The 21,763-nt window shown below is 45.2% G+C and overlaps 1 protein-coding gene across 1 annotated transcript in view; it reads right to left on the reverse strand.

Moving 5' to 3' along the window:
* ERP27 (endoplasmic reticulum protein 27) overlaps nucleotides 1-21,763 on the reverse strand; it is a 43,752-nt gene that overhangs the window by 5,030 nt on the left and 16,959 nt on the right. Inside the window, exon 7 of the mRNA XM_042793142.1 lies at nucleotides 19,836-20,033. Within this exon, the coding sequence (XP_042649076.1) occupies nucleotides 19,836-20,033 (198 nt within the window). The remainder of the gene's footprint in view (nucleotides 1-19,835; nucleotides 20,034-21,763) is intronic.

Below are 21,763 nucleotides of genomic sequence, written 5' to 3' on the forward strand. Positions count from 1 at the left end.
ACCCCCAGGCTACCACCTTCTCCTTCGAAAACACCTTCTGCCCACAACCAGGAAGCCAACAACCTCAAGGAACTGAGCCAAGAGGGAGAGGAGAGAGCCAGCACAGACACCGGGAGCTAGTGGGGCCACAGCCACGTCCAGGCTGCCTTTCTGTGACCAGGAGCAATGAGTGGGCAGAGGTCTGAGGACAGCTCCAGTCTCCCTCTCTGCAGCAAGACCCCCAACTCTTCCACCCTCTCCCATGCTCTGACTAGAGCCACACTGCTGGTCAGGGCACCTGTTCTTCCACAGGGAGCAGGAGGCCAGGAACCTTCTCCCATCTCCTTTTATGCTCCTTTTGCAACTGTCTGATCTCCTCCTTAATGGCAGGCTATTGTCAGACTGGAAACTCATATAACAAAAGTGTCTGATTTTAGAGGCAGCTCTAAAACCTCCAAAAGTGACAAATGGCATGAGGCAAGGAGCTGGCTTACGCAAGCACAAGCCCCTGAGATGCACGGTCACTTCTCACACCAGACCCACAACAGTGCTGGACAACATGTCAGACAACCCAGGACATGTGCTTGCTGGGCTGGGCTGTTGGGCTTCTGGCCCTGCCTGCGCCTGAGCCAGGAGCACACATGGACCATGCTGGGATGCTGAACCTGTGTGAGCAGCAACCCACAGCAGTGCTCTCTCGCTCAGCAGAGATCCATGACGCCTGGTGCATGCAGGTCCTGGTAGGCCCAGCCCTTAGGTAAGGGTAGACATGATCTGAGGGACTGAGCTCAGCAGAGGGAGGGGATGGCCAGCTACAGAATCAGTAGCTCGGGAGGTTAAGAAAGAAAAGCCATCACATCTATTTGCTAACCAAACAGCTGGTAAGTGTGGCATCTCTGGTCCAGGAAAAGATCAAGTGTGGCCTGACTTACAGCCTTGGTTGCAAAATGAAAATGATAGCATAACCGTGAAGTTAAAGAATGACCAAATGGTTGGAACAGAGGTGGGATTTACTGCACTTCTACAGGACACCTTGTCACCTTACAGCTAACACATGCATTTTTGATCTATGTATTTTTGCCTGGTTCCCAAAGAACAGTGAAGGGCTCCTATCCAAGGGTGGGATATTTAGCTCCTACAGTGCTCAATGCGTTTGGGGAAAGTTCACATCTACCTGTGGCAACAAGGTACCATGTTATATGTGTCCTTGCACAAGCAGCTCTTGGCCTTCAGAGCCTGAGAACAGCAACACTGATCTGTCCTCAAGATATAGGGTGCATAGTCATGAGCCACCTATGAAAAGCAGTACAAAGAGGAGGGCATTTCTTGCCCTGTTCTACCACAGGGTAGTCTTCTACTTCAGGGGCAGATGAATATTCAGCCCTGTGACATGCTGAATGCTGAAAGAAATCAGGACCCAGAAGATCTTGTCATCCTCATTTACCTAGATACTGGAAGTTTTGGCCCTAGTGCTATCTGGCAAGTTTTTAGTTAAGTTGGAGAAAATGGGCATTAAAGCTAAAATTGTGAGATAGTAAGGAACCAGACAAATGGGGCAGAAGCTTGAGCAGTGGAAAGGAGAAATGGTGAGAAATTACTAATTGACTCTCTTGGGACTAGTTTTACTGAATAGTTCCATTAATGACTGTATTGAAAAAGGAATACTTGTTGAGGAAGTTTGTTGATAACACAAAGCAAGAAAGAAACATCAGTGGAAAGGAGGCATGACAGCTCATACAGAAGGAAAAATATGACCTTGAAAGCTGGAGTAACAGAAACAGGATAATATACAATAGCACAAAGGCAAGGTCTTCCATGGGGATTAGCTGTAAGAATCCTGATGTAAATTAAGAACTCATAAAGTGGAAGTAAATGGGGAACAAAAGAAGCAACTATGAACCAACAGTCATAAGGTTGATCACAAAATACTGATTCTGAGATATCTACTAAGAATGTGCCATCAGAGATGGGCACCAGTTAGTTCTGTCGGGTAAGATATCAGTGAGACCTCAACAGGAGTCTTCTATATGGCCCAGGTCACCCATATTCGTGAAAGAAGAATTCCTGTGGGAACTGGTGTAGATGAGGACTAACAAGGCAAAGTGATTTGAAGTCACCCCCAAAATGACAGACCTTGTCACCGCAGCCTGTGGGAGTCACCAAGCCTCTCCATCCCTCCATTGTCCACAAGGCTTTTCTAGCAGGACAGTGGACTAGCAATTAGGTTTTGTTTCCAGTAATCTTTCAGAGGCTGTTTCAGAGCCTGGAGCTCTCATGATTAGAAAAGGTCCCATTTCCAGCCTCTGTGCCTTTAGAGCCATAATCCATATCCATGTGTCCCTCACTGAGTGCCCAGCTCATGCCAGGAAGTCTTCAGCAGAATCACTGAGCACTGCAGTAAGGGAACAAACCCTTTCAGCTCTGCAACAGAGCAGGGTTTCCAAACCCAGGTTACCCAGAGTATCAAGTAACCGGACTCACCGATCCGGACAGCTCTTCCCAAGCTCAGTCCTGTGTTTCAGGATGTTAGTTAGTCAACCACCACATGGACTATGACTTAGGAAGCAATTTCTCAACATGATAAACAAGTGCTTTTGGAACAACTAGTTCTACAGCACATGAGAAAACAAGACTTTATTTTTACTTTTCGTTTAGTCCTAAGTAATACCTAGGAACTGATCCAAGAAGCAAGTATAATTGAGCCACTAAGTAACAGTGTCTGAATATCCACAATATAATTAAAGTCAACAACCTCATGGAATAAATCATGCTGAAAACTAGCATATTGACACTAAGCTTTAGAAAGAGAGATGGTTTTTAAACACAGGAGCTAGTCAAAAGACTATGAAATAAAAATAAACGGGACACATTTCAGACATTTAAAGAACTTGATATACATATCTGAATGTGTGTTAGCTCTGGCAGTAAACTCACTCAGCTACCCAAAATTAAACCAAAAACTAGTTCAAAAGCTAATTCAACCTGGGAAAAACACATATTCAAACATTTCAAAACTAGATTTTAAAAGTTCCAAAGATTAAAAGAAAGAGGGAGCACATAAACAGAAGAAATCTAGTTGCACAGCAATCAGACAAATTTTTTTCAAAATAACTGAAATGATTCATTTCCATTTCAGTGGTGGGATGGGGAGGAAAGAGTAATTACATAGGAAATTAAATTTGAAAAGTGATTTTTTTCCCCAAAAATATTTAAACATCTATTGTTGAAATCTGTTTCCACATCTCCCCTGAGAATAATAATGTCCCCAGCATTACAGCTTTGTGCAAAAATAAAAGTTTCTAGTGTGAAAATGCATATTGTTTCTAATTGAAACTTCTAACAAAGTGAATCTATGTATAGTCTTATGAGTATTGTAGAAATCACTATCTGAAGCTTACAGATAGTGTCAGTCTCCTATGGGGGACGAAGGTTCCCATGCCAGCTCACAGCTATTTTCTTTCCTACTTCCTTCTTCATTTTGGGCCAGGATGCATTTTAGAAACTTCCCTTACCATCCTACATGATGACTTCCAGTGACTTTCTCCTGCCCATGGATGTGGAGCACACCTGCATGTTCAACCTGAGGGGTGTCACTCTGGTCTCTGGGACAGCTGGTTGATCAGTGTCCTAAAGCCAAGGAGCAGGGATGAAATTAAACACCATGAAAAGGCCTGGATTCTTCCTCCCTGAACAAAGTCAGAGGGTGAGAGGATAATTCTTCTTCCACCTGCAGTATCCTACATAATTTGTGCCTGTCTCCACATTAGACATGACCATAAGCAGAGGTTTCCAATTGATGAGCTGTGGGGTTTGTTTAGCTGGTTTGTTGGTCAGTAAATTGGTAAGTTTTTTAGCCACTACATTGTGTTGGTGGTGGCAAATGTTTAATCTATTTAATTTCAGAGACTAGTGGACAGATACAACCTCACAGACATCGTCTATGGAGTTGCGATTCTTGAAGTTACTCCTTGTAATCCATCAGACTTCAAAATGAAGCCCAGTGTCCTGGAAAAACTGCAGTCTGGGTATAAACACAGGAGCATTTGGGGTCAGCATACAGCTCAGTGGGAACTCATAGCTCTCCCTTTCTGCTTACTGCAAAAAGTGAGTCTGGCTCAAGCATTCGACTCCAATACTCAGCACTCTCCATGGGATATCACTGAGTTACCTTAAAGACTGACTCTCTGTTTGGCCAGGACTTCCCAGAACAGCTGTGTTGGGCTGAAACAATAAAAAAAGATTACTGGTAACGGGAAGTTCATGAGCACAGAAGACTAAAACCTCACAGAAGCCAGACCAAGGTTATTTAATTCACTGAATAAAGCAACCAAAGCATTCAGGGCTAAGAGCTAACTCTGTCGCTTCCTTTGGCTTCACCCCCACCCACCCACACATATCCACATACACTGATCAGCCTATTTCTCTTGCTGTCTGGGAAGGAAGGAAGGGAGAGGATAATGTTAATATTATTTGGATGTTGAAAAAATTGGCAGAGGCTCCTGTGTATGGATTAAATAATCCATATAAGTAAGTAGAATTGCTTGTACTTAAAGTATCCTATGAAAAACTGAGAAAGCAAAATCTTGAACTCTGACTATAAAAAAAGAGTGTGCTGGGTTGCACTCTTATGGGAAAGGGGAGCAGAAATTTTTCTTCCTTTTCCAACCCCATCCCCCTGGCTTCACCACATGAGCACAAAAATGTCCTGACCTAATTCATTCTTTGGGATCAAGATGAGATTTACCCGCCTGATTTCCTGTCCAGACATGAAGAGTGATAAGAAAACAGCTGTGGCTTCCCTCCTCTTATCCATCTGGTAAATAAAAAATAACAATAATGCCTCTTTTTTTCAACAACGAACTTAGATAGCATCTGAGGTCCAAAATCTGCCAGGGCTTGTGAAGCCAAGATTGGACTGAAGTATTTCTGTTCTGTCTGTCTTGAATGTAGGAGGTCACTGAAATATTTACAAGCATCCTGTAGTGTTATATATGTTTCTTCGTTCTATCTCAGTTCAGTATCTGTAGTATCATAAACTTTGTCTTCAGTAAGCAAATAACTTCTGTGGCACACCAAGCCCCTGATCTTGGCCTCTGTTGTCAATATTTGACAACACAGATAGAGTTGATAGAGTTCAAAAGAAGTGTAGGGAGTGGGAGGGAAATGCATGATACCCAGCTAATTGTGAAATGCTGTTTGTGGTGAGAAGAAAGACATTCTTCTTCCTTGAAGCATGAAATCTTATTAGTCTTATCTTCCCACACATAACTACAAATTATATTAATGTTCCTAACATCACAACCTAGCCAAGTCACTCAACTTGATGGCCTTCCTTAGTAATGAATTTCACACATTAATTACATTCTCTTTGGATACATATTTATTGTTTATTTGTATTAAATTTTATGATTATTTTTATAAAGAAATTTAGTGTTCTCATAAAACAGGGAAGAATTTTAAAAGGAGAAGGAAAGATAAGTCAGATCAATTTTTATTGCTTTGTAATCAGGTTTTCCAAAGTGATACTGGATTCCAGAAGTCATCACTTTACCAGGGACATCTTTGTCATTAGTGGTCATAATTTCCTTTAAATTATAAAATTATAAAAGAAAAAATAAGAATAGTACCAATGGAGAACAAAGAAGAGGTCTGGATGTGAAAACACTGGGAAGAAATGCATTAAGAAAGGCTACAAGAACAGCCCATATTGATGGCACTTAAATTAGCAGATCATTATGTGCCCAGCATATTGACACACAGATCCTCTGGACATCCAGACTAGGAAAAATAAAGCACAGTTTAAAACAATATATGTCCTACATCAAGGGACAGATTACACCTAACACTTAATAAAAGGAAAAATTCAAACCACTAGAGATGATGGTGCTAAGATAAAGAACAGGATTGAGCCATAAGACACCTAGATGAGGAGACAAAAGACCATGAAATCTGATGATACTTGGAGGTGGGAAAAGATGTAGAGACAGAAGACCTCAGTCACTGCCAGCTCATGAAGGATGCAAAAGATGTATTTAAAATTAGCATATGGTGGTCAAAGTAAGAGAAACCCAGGAGACATAATGAGGACTCCAGAACCCATGCCTTGAATGTTCTATATGATTGCAAGAAAACCAAATTTTATGAACAAATGCATCTTGGTACTTGTGAATATGTGGTTATGAAAGTTAGTCTGAGTGAGTGAAATTAGTGTGGCTTAAAATAAAATAACCTTCCTTTTCTATAGTGTCTCATATTGACCTCTGTTACTCCAATATTGCAACAATATTTACTACAAAAATTGAGTATCAAAAGGTAACGTGAAGACTTTTTATGATGTCCTCAGTATGGGAAAGTCTCCATCCAAAACCATCTCACACCATTCTCCAGCTTTGGCAGTGATCTGTGTGGTAGGAACCTTCTTTCAGAGCTCTTTCCACTTTGGTTTATGGCCCTTTTACCAGACACTGGGAGGAAACCTAGGACAGATGCACAAGAAAAAGAGCAAGGCACCAGTGCTGCAGGCAGGATGGGACATTCTTGGATGCATCATCCTGCCTCACTTAGCTTGGCCAATATTGGTTGGGGTCTACTGTGCTGAAACTACCTGTTTTTTTTTCTCTCCATACACGATAAAGGATGGCATTTTAAGACTCAACAGAGGTTCCAAAAGTCACATAAAATCACACATATGACTTATAGAATATATCAGTCCTAGAAGTTGCATAGAACTTTTTCCATAGCAGGAGATTTCTTTAAAGACTTTTGCCAGCAAAGACACTTTTGTCCTTCCTGGGCATTAACCAATGTTTTTTCCCCTTTGTTCAAGTAATAGGATCTGTTTATAACACTTCCTGGCACCAATCGGGCTATATTATTTGGGATTTTTCACTCTCCCACCTACAGCCATGTCTGCACTGGAAAATGTTACTGTAGGTTTATCAGCAAAATTTACTGCATGAGTCATATGTTGGGTACACAAGCATTTATAAGGCTGCTGGCTGGCTATGCCTAAGATTAATGAGGACACTATTTAATACCATACATTTTCCTAAAGTAGACATTGTATGAGAATCCCAGCTGTGCATATATTATTTACCAAGCTTCAGTACACATCTGTAGGACAAGCTGCCTCCCATCTTGGCCAACCATCTGCCTGTCATTTCAGCTCTTTGAGATAGGCACCTGTCTTTCTTGATGGTCATTTCACTAGTGAACCTGCTGAAGCACCCAATAAATAAAATACCAATACTACCCAATAAATAAAACACACTCATTAGCTCCTAAAAAAAAAACCCTTGTCTCTTTTGAGACCTGAGTGTACACCTGAAATGAACAGCTGACTGCTATAAGGACTACAGTCAGGATAGTCATTTCATCACAGTCTCCCAGGGACCCCATTAGGAGTAAGGTCCCTTTTGTGTCAAGTGCTGTAAAAGCCTCAGAAGGGAGAGATGTGTGGTTACATGCCTGTCCTCGCCCCTTCGTAGGAGAAGAGACCTGTCTGGCAGGAGCACTTTCCTCAGCAAGGACTCCCTTATCTCTGCCTGGCCCTCCCAAGCCTAGGGCTTGGTGATGACAGATGATACACAGGCATCTCAAAGGCTTGGACGTCAAGTTCACCCTCTTTTTCAGCCCCTGGAGCTCTTTCGCATTATCTGATCTCTATGGCCCCCTCTATGCTGCCCCTCTAATGATAATCGCTGCTGACCCCAAGCAACAGTTGCAGGCACTGGGCTGCTAAACAGAAATCTGCTGTCATTATACCTTATCTGGGGAGATCTTGAGATAGTAAGAACATAAGAAAATAATTCATCACAGTGGGCTTGCTCTACCAGAGAGGGGCACCATCAGTAAAACAGCAGCAGGAATGTTACAAGGAGCTCTGTACAGCCACTGAAGAGAGAGATCTGCAAGGCTGGAGTGACAGCTGAGAGCTTGTCTTTGCTCCTTATCTCCTACCTGAAAACAAGCACCCCAGATTGCTTTGGTCAGGTTTCTTCCTCCTCCATGCAACACTTAGCACTGAGGCACAAAAATGACCTTAAGCTGCTTCTGAGAAAATTGATCCTGCAGGCTCGCCACCGAGGCTGTTACCTGCCCATCCCTGCCTACCTGGTGGCTGCTGTCCTTCACTCCTGCAGCCTGCTGAATCGTGTGAGCTCCCTGAAAAGCCACTGGGCCCCAAGGAGTGTTTCTTCTGCGCTGCTATCCTGCAGCTGCTCCTGCGGTGACATGAAATCCCACCACACAAGCCAATATCCAGCAGTTGCAGTGGAAGTGGCTCAGAAGATGAGGGAAAAGGGCACAAGGACTTTCTTGACAGCCACGAGGTTGGGATGACCGCTGTAAGCTAACTCACAGATATATGTCTGAACTCCACTTGATTGTATTGGGCAATTAAGTTGCTAAATAGCAATGAAGTAACAAAATATCATTGTGGGACTGGACAGGTGGCAGAAGACATGGATTCCAGTTAACTAACTAGATCTAAATCCCCATATCAAGGTCTCCAACATATCAGAGGGAAATAGGCTGCAAGCAGGACACCGAGGGGTGCACGCAGCAGCAGGGCCATTCCTCAGGCTCAAGCCAGCTGCATTTCCGGGGTGGAAGGAAGAAGGACAGACCCAGAAGTGACTTTGTGTTGACACCAAATACAAAATGAGGCCAATATCCAGATCAGTGGCTCTGAGAGAGACAAGGATGCCAATGCCAGGCACAGGGACCAGCCCACCCACCCCAGCCTGCAGAACAGATGGGCCCGTGACCTTCCTTCAGGTGTAGGATATGAGGGGGCCTGCCTTGCCTGTCACATTGCCAGACCCCTGCACCCCACCTCACTGCTCAGTCAAGCACACCAGCTTCTCCTGCAACAGCTTGCATGTCTATGTGTCCACCTGAGCATGCATTTCTTTTATCTGATCTGCCTTGATGTTCAGAAACTGGAACAAAAGGCAGAAGGACACCCAGGATGTACCTCCAGCACTTTTCTGTCTTTAGGGTTGCTGGTGATCATGGTGAAATTGAGCTTACGACTGGTGTTGGCTCCAGGACTGGGCTCCCAATATTACAGGGAGTTGCAGTGTAACAACAGGAACGTTAGCCCTGATCAGGAGAGGATCACGCTCCTCACCCTGCACCTGCCCACCATGCTCCAGCCATGGGGCTGAACAACAGCAGGTACAAAACACAGTCCACAGCCAGCTTTAGCTCCCCCCATCCTGCTCTGCTTCCTCTCCTCTCCATCCTTGTCCCACTTGGCCAGTGGAACACACCATGGCACCAGCTCTGTTCCCCTCTTCAGGCTGTCTCCTTCATCACAGATGTGGCACTGCCACCTCCCACCTGCTCCAGTCCCAGTTTGGCCCTGGGGAAGAGCCTGCAGGAGGGTGCCACGGCCAGGGGAGCATCACAGATGGGGCCCCAGCTTCTTGGGAGAGGGGCAGGGGGAGCATGCACATCCAAACCCGAAAGGCAGAGAAAAGTTGTTGCCAACAGCAGCTGCATAACCAACAAGGAAGCAAACCAAGGTCTTGATACCCTGGGACCCATCTCAGGACCTTGGTGTGTCCACTCTACATTTGGGAACGTTTTGGGACAGACAACATCTCCATCCCTCCCAGGGCCCTCCTCCTTGCTGTTAGTGTGAGCCTTTGCTGCTTTTGTCAGTGACAGGGGGGAATGGGCTCCTTGGGAATTCGCTAAGTGGGTGGTGGGGCTGAGGGAGAAGCAAAGGAGGATGGTGCTTGTCCAGAAACAGAACCCCCTCCCACACACACCACCCATCTGTGGCACATCTGTCCGTCACAGAGAAATTTGGAGGGACAGATTTAATATATTAAATATAAACAAACCAGCGCCAAGCCTTTGGCTGATCGTCACGGCTAGAAATAGAAGCCAGCCACCTCTGGGGCTTTGGGTTTGCACACTCGATGGATTTGCAGCACAAGGACAGACGTTCAGCTAACCCCAACCCCAATCAAAGTAAACACTCCCACCTGGATTTTCAAGAAGGGGGCACAGAGGTGAGTCAGAAAACATCGGTGTCATTCAAGGCAATGGGCAAGGAGCAAGGAGCAGCTCCCAAGCAGCTCATTGTGGAGGGGTTGAGGGTCCCAGCAAGGATGTGAGGGCACGTTACAAGCAGGACCACAGTACCCCTGGCATACCAAAGCTCATGATGTAGCTTTTGGGACTTTCTTTCTCTGCCCAACCTAGTCTCACAAAACCAGTAGCACCATAATACCTTAGAGACCACTGCCCTGCTGTCAGGTGTGTCTGAGCATTTGGAAGGGGGGACAGGTCAAACAGACACAGAAACCACCCCATTTCCATAGGAACAGCCACAGAACTAATCCTGCCCTATCATGTGAAATGCTGATAAAGACATTTCTCAAGTTTTAAATATCCTGGATACTGTTATCTTTATCATTAAAAGAATGAAGGTTTTATTGTCCTAGATCACAGAGCCAGACCTGCCAAGAAGGACTTCTCTGAAATACCAGTTGCAGGACTCAGAGACCAAACAGAAACCTTTGGGTGAACAGGGCCCCCAGGGTAAGGCAGCTAATCCACTCCCTTGTGTTGCTAAAGTCTTGCTTCATCACTACTCTGACAGAGGGTGCCTAGCGGGTTCTCTTTGTTCCACCTTCCGAATGGGTTTTTGTTCTTTATAAAAGGGAGTGCCTGGGGCACATGCAATGTGACAGGCACCTTCCCTTGGGAGCAGCAGGGTTATGCTTGGGACAGAGTTGCCTCCAGAACATCGGGTGGGCAAAAAGAGAAATAAAATCATAGCAAGGGTCACAGGGCCTGTCACTTGCACAGAGTCAGGGAGCCAGTGGGGAGGAGGAGTTAGAGCCAGCCCCATCCTGGAGTCTGAAAGGGGCCATGTGAAGTGTTTTGTACCCTTCAAAGTCTTCATGATGATGAGCAGACAGCGAGGCAGAAAGAAGAGACAGTTTGGGATACTGATGACAGCCTTAGTGGGATGATTCTTAGGTCACCCTACTCCTGCCTGTTTCTCTGTGGGAGGCTTGTACCCTTCCAGAGTGCTTTGCACCTCTGAGCAATGGTGGTGAGTTTTCAGGTCACAGGAGAGACATCAAAAGTGCTGTTTCCATGCTAGGGAACTGCAAGATGAAAGCAGTTGGAAGATACATTAACTGTGGCAGCATCCAGACTCCTGGATGACAGAATGGATGTGTGAAAAGAAGACTGGCAAGCATTTAAAGATGGTAGAACCTTTGATATAAGCATCTCTACCTCAGTTACAGCATCAGAAATAGCCTTTCGCTTTATCAGTGCCTGCCTTTCTGATACTGACTTGCCAAGATTGAAATGTACCAAGTATGGGCTCATTCACATTTTCCTCTCACCTATCACAGATATTTTTTTTTAATATGTCAAGATATCTTCTTAATATCTTCATACTATAATATTTTAAATAAAATAATATTTAAGAATTTATTAATTATTTAAAATAACACAAAAATATTTAATATGCAAATATATCTTCTTAATATCTTAACAAAATATTTTCTTTACTGACAGAATGTCAACAGGGGAGAAAGCCTAAAAAGATCACTACAAGATGGGGTCTGAAATCCAGGACACGCAGGGATCCAAGAGAGCACTGCAACTGCAGTGGGAAAGCCACATGACAGGGGAGCACATTCCCCATTGGCCCCCACATAGATAAAGCAGTTCCTCCAGGAGGAAAGCTCTCACTGACAAGGCGAGATGGAAAGAAAGCAGTGATACAGATCGGTTCAGCTTCAGCTGTGCCAAACTAGAGCAACCAAACAAGGCAGCCTTTGATTCATGGCAAAAAAACCCTGCAATTTCAACTTAAAAAATAGCCATTGCAAGTCACAGGGAGATGGAAGGTGATGAGAAATTGTGGCCATGTGGCTAAGTCTCCAGAGATCTGGATGAAGAAGATCTGAGTTCTCTCTCCAGCTTCCTCAACAATCTGGGGTAAGTTACTGCCTGTCTCTTCTGTTTCTTAGCCAAAGAACAGAAATAATTGTCCAAGAAAAATAAAGTCTTGATTACAATGGGAAGTCATGAAACAGACCAGGGTCAACACCCACACTGAATTCCAAAATGCCAAAGAACACTCAGAGCACAACAGATTTATACTGAAAGTATCACATCTTTATTTTAAAACAATCTTTTGGGCATACAGCCCCATATTCTTCAGTGGATAAGAAAAAAAAAAACAGATGAAGAGTTTTTCTTGGGGTAATTACTCCATTGATTCCAGACATTAATAGGAACAAAATAAAACCCAGCAAAACTGCAAGATCCTATCCTACTCCCCTGATAGCTGATTATCAGACCCAAGGACTTGACATTTCTTTGTGGTTGCCCACAGATCAAGGAATCAGAAGTGGACTGCACTAATGCTAACTATGTCTTCTGGTACCTATGGAAGAAATGAGATGCTATCTCAGTCCTGTCCAAGAAAGTTACAGATAGCAATACTACCGATGTCTCAGCTGCTAGATAAAAGGCAAGAAATAATGCTGGTTATGTAGGCATTATACAAATCATATGACACGGGTGATATAGAGTCACACAATGCCCCTAGCAAGATAATGAAATGTGGATTCTGTCCTAGGAAGAGAGGGAGGTGGAAGACACAAAGGGTATATAACACAGGGATAGGGAGAAACCTGGACTTCACACACAACCTGTAAGTTTAGGCTGGAGGGTGGATGGGTCTGGCTTTTCACCCTGTACCGGCTCCAGGGGCTGATGTGATGTATGGAGGGTTCAAAGGCTTGAGCCTTAGTGAGCGTGTGGGGAGGAGGATGCAATGCTGGTTGCAGCCATGATACAGAAGGCAGCTCTGCACAGCTGCCATACATGGAGGCTTGGTGCAGGCAGGGAAGTAGTTATCTACGGGCCTTTCCTCTAACTTGGAGAAATGTGTCGCTTTGCAGCTCATGGGACTAGCCTGCCTGCCTGGATTTGTAGGTACACTGGCAGGGAAAGGAGAAATTCAAATGGGAAAAACAAGTACTTTCTTCTTCAGTGTGCATCTTGTGGCTTTGCAGATTTTTCCACCGAGAATATTCCTCTGAAGTTTCCTTAGTGACTGCGCCAAAATAGGTCAAAGACGTACTTCATTCACAGCCCCAGGAAAAACACTGCTATGTTCTCCTCTCCATCATTATCAGTTCCCTGTGGCACCCACCCAGCACCTTCCCTCACTGACTCTTGCCTGACCCTGGCCACATCACCCCCTGGGCAAGTCCTTTCCTTCTCCCAGACCAGCCTCTGGCTCTTCCCTGCCCTCCTCTTTCACAGTCCTGCAAACCACTTCCCCAGTTGCATCCTTCAGACAATATTTCCCCCTCCTGCGTCAACTGCCCCCACCTCTTCACCAGCCTGTGGGCTGCCATTAGTGGTACTGAGGGGAAGCCATTCTGTGCAGAGGTGCAGAGTGACTAAGCTCTGTGGTCTGCCCAACTTCAAGATAGAATTTGCTTCTACTGTTTCAGCTTGGATTTATTGATTCAGCTTCCTTCCGGATGAACAGAGGTGTCAGACAACCATACCCTTCCTGCTTTTATTATAAAGAGGACAATGCTTCCTACCATATCTTGCACTAAATCTTCACTATCTCCTCCCTGTCCTGGGAACTCAGGCCCAGCTCAGCGCTGGACTTCTGTGCTTGAGATGGGATCTGACCTGAGTACCATAAAGTTCATTCTGTGACAGCTACTCTGGTATATAACAGAGAGATTTTTAAAATTTTTATTCAAAGTTGGCAGGGCCCTGGTGCCCAGCACAGTCTCTAGGGTTTGAGTAGTAAAAGGTTTGGTCCTGCCCAGGGAGCAAGCCAGGCAGCCTCACTGCACTCATGGCTGTCCTGCTCCTCTGAATACATAATACACCAGGGCTGCGAGTCCTAAGAAGTGTCACTTCCCTTCATGTTGGCAGTCAGAGGCCTCCTGGCATCTCACAGGCACCACTGAAGCAGGAACAATCCTGACCAGACATTCACAGAGGCCAGGGTCCACTCTTCTTCTTCAGAGTAGCTGCAAAGGTTGTTCCAGTCCTTCTCCTGCCAGCCAGACTCCCTGCAGCTTGGCCAGACCCAGAACTTCATGTGCAGGGGGACTGGAGCGACAAAGCTGAGGCACAGAGGTGTTCATATTTAAAGTCTTGGTTCAACCTGCAGTAGACAGGGGCTAGTTCAAAGGTCTAATTCCCGTTTTATCCATTCTATCCTTGCATTCAGACTTTGGTTTGGGCCGACACTACACTAAAGGGAGGAAAAAAATTCTGTGCTTGAGGACAGAAGTGAGCAGAGATGGCAACCCCAGTGATTGATACACCACATGTATCATGTTGAACTCCCCCTTCCCCAAACTACCTTGCTCAAGCAGATACTCAGTGTAATTTACATGAAGACAGCACTGTATCAGCTGCTGCAGAAGTGCTGATATAAAAGCCACAGAGATGTGAGCCTTACCTTGTAGACTTCAGGACAGAAGAGCAGCAACTCTTAACACCAACTCATCCCTCAGGTGTCTTGCTGCCTGGTGGCATCCCTAACCCAGAATCAGACTCTTGAGGGATGTCTGTAGCCAGGAGAAATGCTGATGAAAACTGAATACTTCGTGGGGAAACACCCCACCAACCAGTAGGAAATGCCAAGGAAAGGGCAGTAACATAAACCTCTGCATCCCCAGAGCACTTGCAAGTATCAAAGGGAAGTGCCCACTAGGTGGTGGTGAATGGTGCCACTGGGACCTGGCAGCTGGTTTCTGCCCAGGTAGAGTATGTGAGGAGCACTCCCGGAACCCAGACCTCACCTCTAAGGAACACTGATTTATTTTATGCTACATGCAGCAGTTCAGGGTGGGGAAACACAGAAATGTTGGTCCTCTTGCTAAACCTCCAGGTCTTCATAATATTCTGCTTCTGGAGGCATTCAAATCCTTTCTCACCAAGGATGAATGCAAAGTTTTACCTTCCACAGTGGAACCCAATTCCCTGTTCCCTGGGGTAAAGACAGAAGCTCTCACATGCTGCTGCTGGCTCGCTTTGCCGTCAGGCAGGATCAGCTGCTGTCTTAGGTATTTTGAATGTCCCCTGAGTTCAGGACCTGCTGCAGAGCAGGGGATCTCACACCACGGTATCTCCACAATACTGAGGGGAAAGGGAACCCCCTCATCCTGCCCTCTGTCAGGTCACATCCAGCACTTCCTCCTCTTGAAAACAAACACAGCTTGCCCAGCCAGCTCAAAACATCTGGGCCAAGTACATCACATTCAAGTCAGAGATAACACGATGGGGCATGAAACCCAAAATAAAACAACAATCAAGAGATTGCCCTTCCACAAGATTCTGCCTCTGGTTTCTACCTCGGATGCCCCAGTGCAGTAACTAAGCCCACCAAAGCTGCATCGCAGAAGCCTTTGAACACAGGGGTTAAGGTAGACCCCCTGGCTCCACTGCCACCACCATCTATACCCAGGACATGCCGAGTGCAGCACTTCAGGGCTGTCTGTACTGCCCAAGTTCCAGAGAATACTGCAGAGCAGCTGGAGGAGGAGAAGGCTTTTCCTGTGGCTGCCCTGTGGCTCCCAAGGTTGTTGTTTAGGTGCAAAGCTCTGGAAGGTGCAGAGGGAATTAAATTCCCCACTGTACATAATGAAGCTCCTGAAAAGCTGTCCCTATAATTAGCTGTGTACACAGTGAACACAGTCACTGGGGACACTGCTTTAGCTGGCAGGCTTGTTTGCTGAACCAGAGCTTCATTCATGTCCTGTTTTGTTTCCCTCTAGCACTGAGGAAGAGTCACGTCACCATGCCCAATTCCTGCAGCTGTTGTGTCCACACAGGGCCAAGACACGAACCTCAGACACCCATGCAGCAGGCCTGTTACCCCCACACTGTTTGGTCTGGACCACAGAGGTGCGTGACACTGGAAACATCTACGACGCCAAGGCTTCTCTCAGGTGTCTCTGCAGAAGACCTTCCCACTTTACCTTACTGCAGAGAAAGCAATACAACACTTCCTAGGGAGGAACAAGCTATAGCCATAAAAAGGAGCAGCTTTCCTTCAACTTTTCCACTGAAGGAAAGAAAGCAGAGCTCTTGCTAGGAGATACAGCCTTGCACATTCTAGGACTGGTATAAAACCAGGAGTTCAAAACCATCACACACCACTGACATGGGGAAGTTGGAAGGTGTGAGTTTGCTCTGCCTGGGCTCTGGGACAGCGTGAGGTGAGCCATCTCTGATCTCCAAAGCTGCAGTGTGTGACAGAGTCTGGGATGAGATCCTGTGTCTCCCCAGTGCTTCGGAGGGGCTGAGACCCTGTGCTCACACCCTCACACAGCCCTAGGGTCCAAGACAACTGATCCTCCTGCCACCATGTCCCTTGCACAGGGCACACACAGGCCTGGCAAGGCTCATGCACTGCACAGAAGACTCCAACACTGAAGATGAGGCTTCATTCATGCTCTTCCAGTCCAGCACTGCAACCTCTGCCCACACCCAGGGGCTGAGCCACCAGCCAAAAGCAGCAAGACATTCTGAACCTTAGACCCTTCCCCTCTGTCTGGGGCTCAGCCTCCTGCTCTCAGCATCTTTCCCATACTTCCACAGCCCTTCTTCAATGCACAAAAGCCACAGGAGCACCCAGCAGGATTCAGGCATACATACTGCCACTAGACACATGCTCATTCAAGAAGTCATCTGGTGCAAATAGTTCTCTTCCCTGGCCCTACTGATGGTGAGGGCATGTTTTGCTCTTCTCACCAACAGCATCTCCTGGGTAAGCTCACTGAGGAGGAGAGGCTGCAGCGCAGCCACATGATGCTACCAGGCAAGGTCCCCCATGCCAAGGAATGCTGCCAAGCAGCACAGTCTTCACTTGTAGCTCCAGGACTAGTCTGTAAATCCAGTGCACCACAGTGGCAGGTATGTGACCCACCCTGAACAGTGCTTCAGAGAAAAAGGCACTTAAGAGATCTGCAGAGATGGCTTACTCCAGCTGTTATATGAACACTGTACCCATGGGCCAAACCTTGTTTGGCCTTTTAGGCTCCAGCTGGTGACATCCTCACTTCTAGGACCACATGCTAGTGTCAGAAGGTCACTGTGAAATGGCTGCTCAGAAGAGAGGACACACGAGTAAAACGGTTTTATGGACTGAGTGCAGGCACCTTCACTTTTACCAGCCTAAAGAAAGAAATACGTAGCACATAATGCCCCAGACTCACCTCTCCCTTGACACCTTTGGTGTTACTATCTATCTGTGTCCAGAAGCAATACCACAGGTTCTCACAGGCCACATACAAACCAGTCGTTAGGAAGCACTCAGCTGTGACAAGGGAAGAACTGAACAGAGGTGTTTTACATCTCTCTCTTCCCTCTTTTTCTGCTCTTTTATGAACTGCTTCATTTAGAAAACAATTCTTGGCTATTGTGTTGACCATGGAGCTTCTGAGACCCCATATTGCCCACTGCCCTGCCTCTTAGAGAGCTGCCTGTGGAGGGAGAGTTTCCCGGCCTTGGCAACGTAAGGCACAATCCTGAACGCTTTTTTGGTCGTATCACTTTTCCTTGGAAATGCACTATAATTTTGATTCCCCATACCAACTATTACAGCACTGGGCTTGCTTTACGTAAGCGGAGGAGAAGACAGAGAAGAGCACTAAAGGAAATAAGTCCAGCTGCATGGGAGACAGAGCCTTAGGGAGATGCAAGACATCAGCTTGATCCACATGGAAGAGGCAAGAGCTAGCACAGGCCTGGCACCTGCCTCTCTATTGTACTGAGAGCCTCCGTGCTGTGGCCTTCATCATGGTGGCTGGCAGTTACTTTGCATCCCTTCCAGCTCATGACTTCTCCCTCTGTGGTGGGGAGTTGTGTTTGCCTCACCCGCAAGAACAACTTCTTTCTATTCGCAGCTCTTTGCCTTGGGCTAGTCTCTGAGAGAGGGCTGAGGTTTCTCAGCTCTATGCCTCTTAGGCTCCCTGTCCCGAGCCAAGTTTCTCAAGCCCTGAGAGACAATGCAATCACTGTTTGACCCAAGCATCCATACTTCATGCCAAAGGATGCTGAGCCAAGTATGAGGCAAGCCTACTGCATGCATCTAGTACAGCAGGCCAGGGAAGGCTCATACGCCTCACCTGCAGAGTCCCCATTCTCTGTACCCCAGCAGCACTGGGATCTCTGAGGGATGTCTGAGGTCAGTACATAGACATTAGCATTTCCCTCTAAGGCAGTGTGGAGATGTCCCCTGTCTTGCAATGCAACTTTCTACTGCTCTTCTGTCACAGCTACCATTCCTCTTTGCCTCAGTTTGCATCTTGGGATCATTCATTTATTCTACACCAACTCAGACCTGCTGTACCCAGTGTTGTTCTGATCCCAAATCTTCACAGAAATCTCTCATTCTCGTGGGAATACCCGTTGATGATGGTTCGATTTCATGGGGAATGATTCTTATCAACCAATCTGACTGTTAGTCATTGCAAGCCTGGTTAAATTCAGAGAAATTAGATTTTTGAGCTTATTCACTCAGAAATAAGCAGGCTTGGGCTTTAAGTGAAAGACATGAGGAGTGGGAAATCACATATCTGCATAAAAATTCAAGCTATTCACTTTCTGCTTTATTTAGTAAAATAAATGAAAAAGTTCATGTGACATCAAGCAACCTCTTCCTAAGTGTCAGAAGAGGCTGATTGTGGATCGCAGCATGGCACCAAAAGCAAAGAGAATGAGGGAAACAGATCTCTCTAGGAACTACAAGCTTTATCTCTGATACTGCCATTTTGCTATATCACCCTTTGCTCCAACAGAGGTAGCATGGAAGGATGCAGTGTAGGGCATTACCAAAGCTTCCTGAGTACTGAGAAAAGAGAGGTGGAGCCAACAAATGAGAAGGGAGAAGAGATTCCTGGAGAGAACAGAGAGCATATATGTACATGGCATGGAGATGGGAATCCGTGACTGACTTGGCTCCTTAATCCTACTACTCCAGGAATTCATGAGCTGCAGGGCTCAATGAATTCTTCATATACCAGAAACAGATGACTCTGGGCACAGCCATCCTGTTGGTTGAGAAATTATCAGAGTTCCTCATTAAGGGCCTTCTCTTCAGGTTCGTCTTCTTTCTAAAACATATTAGAGACATGAAATCAGTTTTGATGTTGTTTGGTTTCTCTGCATAGTGATAAAAGGAAACAAACCAACTTAAATGCCTCCTGCTGTTCTCTATGCCACTGCCCTGCCTACCCCATTTTAGTTGCACAACACAGGGTCCTGACACAAAAAGCCTCTGTGCTATAAGAAGACAAGGTTTGACAAAGAGAGAACTCTTAACACTGAGTGAGCATGGAGGTTAAATTGTCCCTTTCCCAGCAGAGATCTCTGGTAGAGTCCTGAGCCCCCATCTGTACACTCTGTTCTGTGGTCTTGACAGATTTCTTTCCTATCCATGTCACTGTCTATCTGACCCTTTCCCAGCCACCATCCCCATTCTTAGTGTCCAAAAGCACCCTTCGATCTGTCTCCCCACATGCTGTTCCCAGAAAACAGATGCTTTACTGAGACCTTCATACAGTTGCAGAGGTCAGTAAATCAGTGTAGACTAAAAAGTAGAGATCAATGAAGAAAGAGGCTCTGCAAAGACATCCATCTCTGCTCTGATCTAGATCTAATGTTTTTCTGATATTCAGGTGCAAATGAAAATGAAAGAGGAGGTGGCAGGGGTGGGAAGGATTCCAAGGAACTGAAATCATCTTCTATAGGAGCCTTGTGAGCAACAGCATTGTCCTACAAGATCCCAGCTTCCTGTAGACTGTACAGGAGTCCCCCTTTACCTTCTGCATTCTTTGTAAGAAACGATTACAGAAGTCCTGTACATGCTCAACAGAGAATTCATCCAGAGTCAACACATCCTGCTCCTCATCTGGTGCGTAGAACATAGCCAGAGCTGGCAGCTGGGACTTCTTCAGTTTGAAGAATGACACTATTCGTTCATTGCTTTTCAAATTGATGTCCACCAGGATAAAGAGAATCTGTGATGGAAACAGGAGAGGAAACGTGAGCCAAACAGAGACTGAGAGAGAGAACAGATCTCCAAACAGTAATTAAGATTAATAGTGATATTTTTATAAAGAGTTAGAGAAAATCTACCATACCCTGTTCGGACAAAGCTTTCCTCTTCCATTATCTAACTGCTCTATGCAGTGCATTTTCCTGTATTTTATCAAGTCCAGACTTACACTACCGAACAAAATATCTTCTTTCACCATCTTTAAAAATATACCTACAGTATGGCAGGAGGGCAGCCTCCACTTCTATTCTCTTAATAGATGAGGAAACAAGATGCCTTTTATCTTAGTGACACGTGTAAAAGAAGCTGACTCCTCCACTTGCATGGTCTTTGGATAAGATGCTCACATTCATTCAAGACCCAGAGTGGCAGAGTAAAAAGGTCTTTTGGTGTGTGGAGAATCAAACTCAATTGCAAGAATATGGGAGTGAAGTATAGGGCAGCGGGAGCCTGCAAGAAAAAGAACATGAGAGTACCAAACACAAAGGATGCATTTAAGTGAGCTGCAATAGAAATGAAGATGCAATGATGTGGGAAACAGGAGTTGTTAGCAAGATACCGATGTCCATACAGCCCAGCTCAGTGGAGGGTTGTTCAGACCCGGGGAGAGAAGCCCAACAATGAATGAGCCAGGACGATAATGACCTATAGTTTTCTGAGATCCTGAACAGTCCTGGAGCGCAAGATCAAGCTGAGGATTAGGATTCAATAATATGGATTTATCAGAATTGGTGACCAATTCCATTTTTTTATTTTAAGTGTAAATTTCAACTGAGATCTTACAGGTGCAGCAGGAATTTTGGAATCTGAAAGATTATCAGCAAAATATACAGCTATCTCAAAAATATTTGTTAAATTATTGTTAAGTACAAACATCATGTGTAAGTTTTAGAAAAGAAAATAAATACAGCAATTAAACAATGCAATTGGTGACCTGATTAAATAGAATCCCTTGGCAGGTGGCTTCCAAGTCAGCAAAACAAACATCTGGTTAACGTGCATCATTTTATCTTCTCTTTATCCTGTGCAGACTACTAGGCCTAACATATTCAGTGTACCTATGGACATGGATATGACTTAACTTACACAACAAAAAAGAAGAATTTAAAATAGGAAAAGTAATGTACTATGATGATGTGCCCAGTTCTCAGGCTGTGAATCACGTTTTTCTTTCTTTTCAATCAAGAACACTTAAATTAGTTCAAAACTTTTTTTCTTCTCTAAAAATAAACTTTGTAAATCTCAAATTCTTTATTAAATTTATGTTCTATAAAAGCACAAATATATCTGGAAACTTTCCTAGGCAACAGCCTTTGGGAAGGAGGGATAGTTAGTCTGGTGTAAATCTTAACTGCAGTTAATCACTGTGATACAGAAACAGGAACACTTTCACTGCATACGTGATATTTACCACTGGTAAATTCTCTTCCAAAAGTCAACTCTGCCCCAAGGGCAACAAGCTAGTGAGCAGACAGATCATGGGGAACTTCTCCCAGGGTGCTAAATTCATCCTTTTGCAGGATAAACCACCAAACTACAGAAGGGTCACAAATCTAAGGGTCAGAGGGCTAAGGACCTGATCTAAGAGGCTTTCAGCTGAAGCAGAAATACTTATGTTTTAGCTGTTTTCCAGCATTTTTTTTTTAAGCTGGAAAAAGAGGCTGGTGTTGGAGGGAAGCACTTTCAGAGGAT

This window comes from Tyto alba, unplaced genomic scaffold (genome assembly GCF_018691265.1).
Source record: "Tyto alba isolate M040663 unplaced genomic scaffold, T.alba_DEE_v4.0 Super-Scaffold_2, whole genome shotgun sequence".
In the NCBI taxonomy this organism is placed as follows: Eukaryota; Metazoa; Chordata; class Aves; order Strigiformes; family Tytonidae; genus Tyto; species Tyto alba.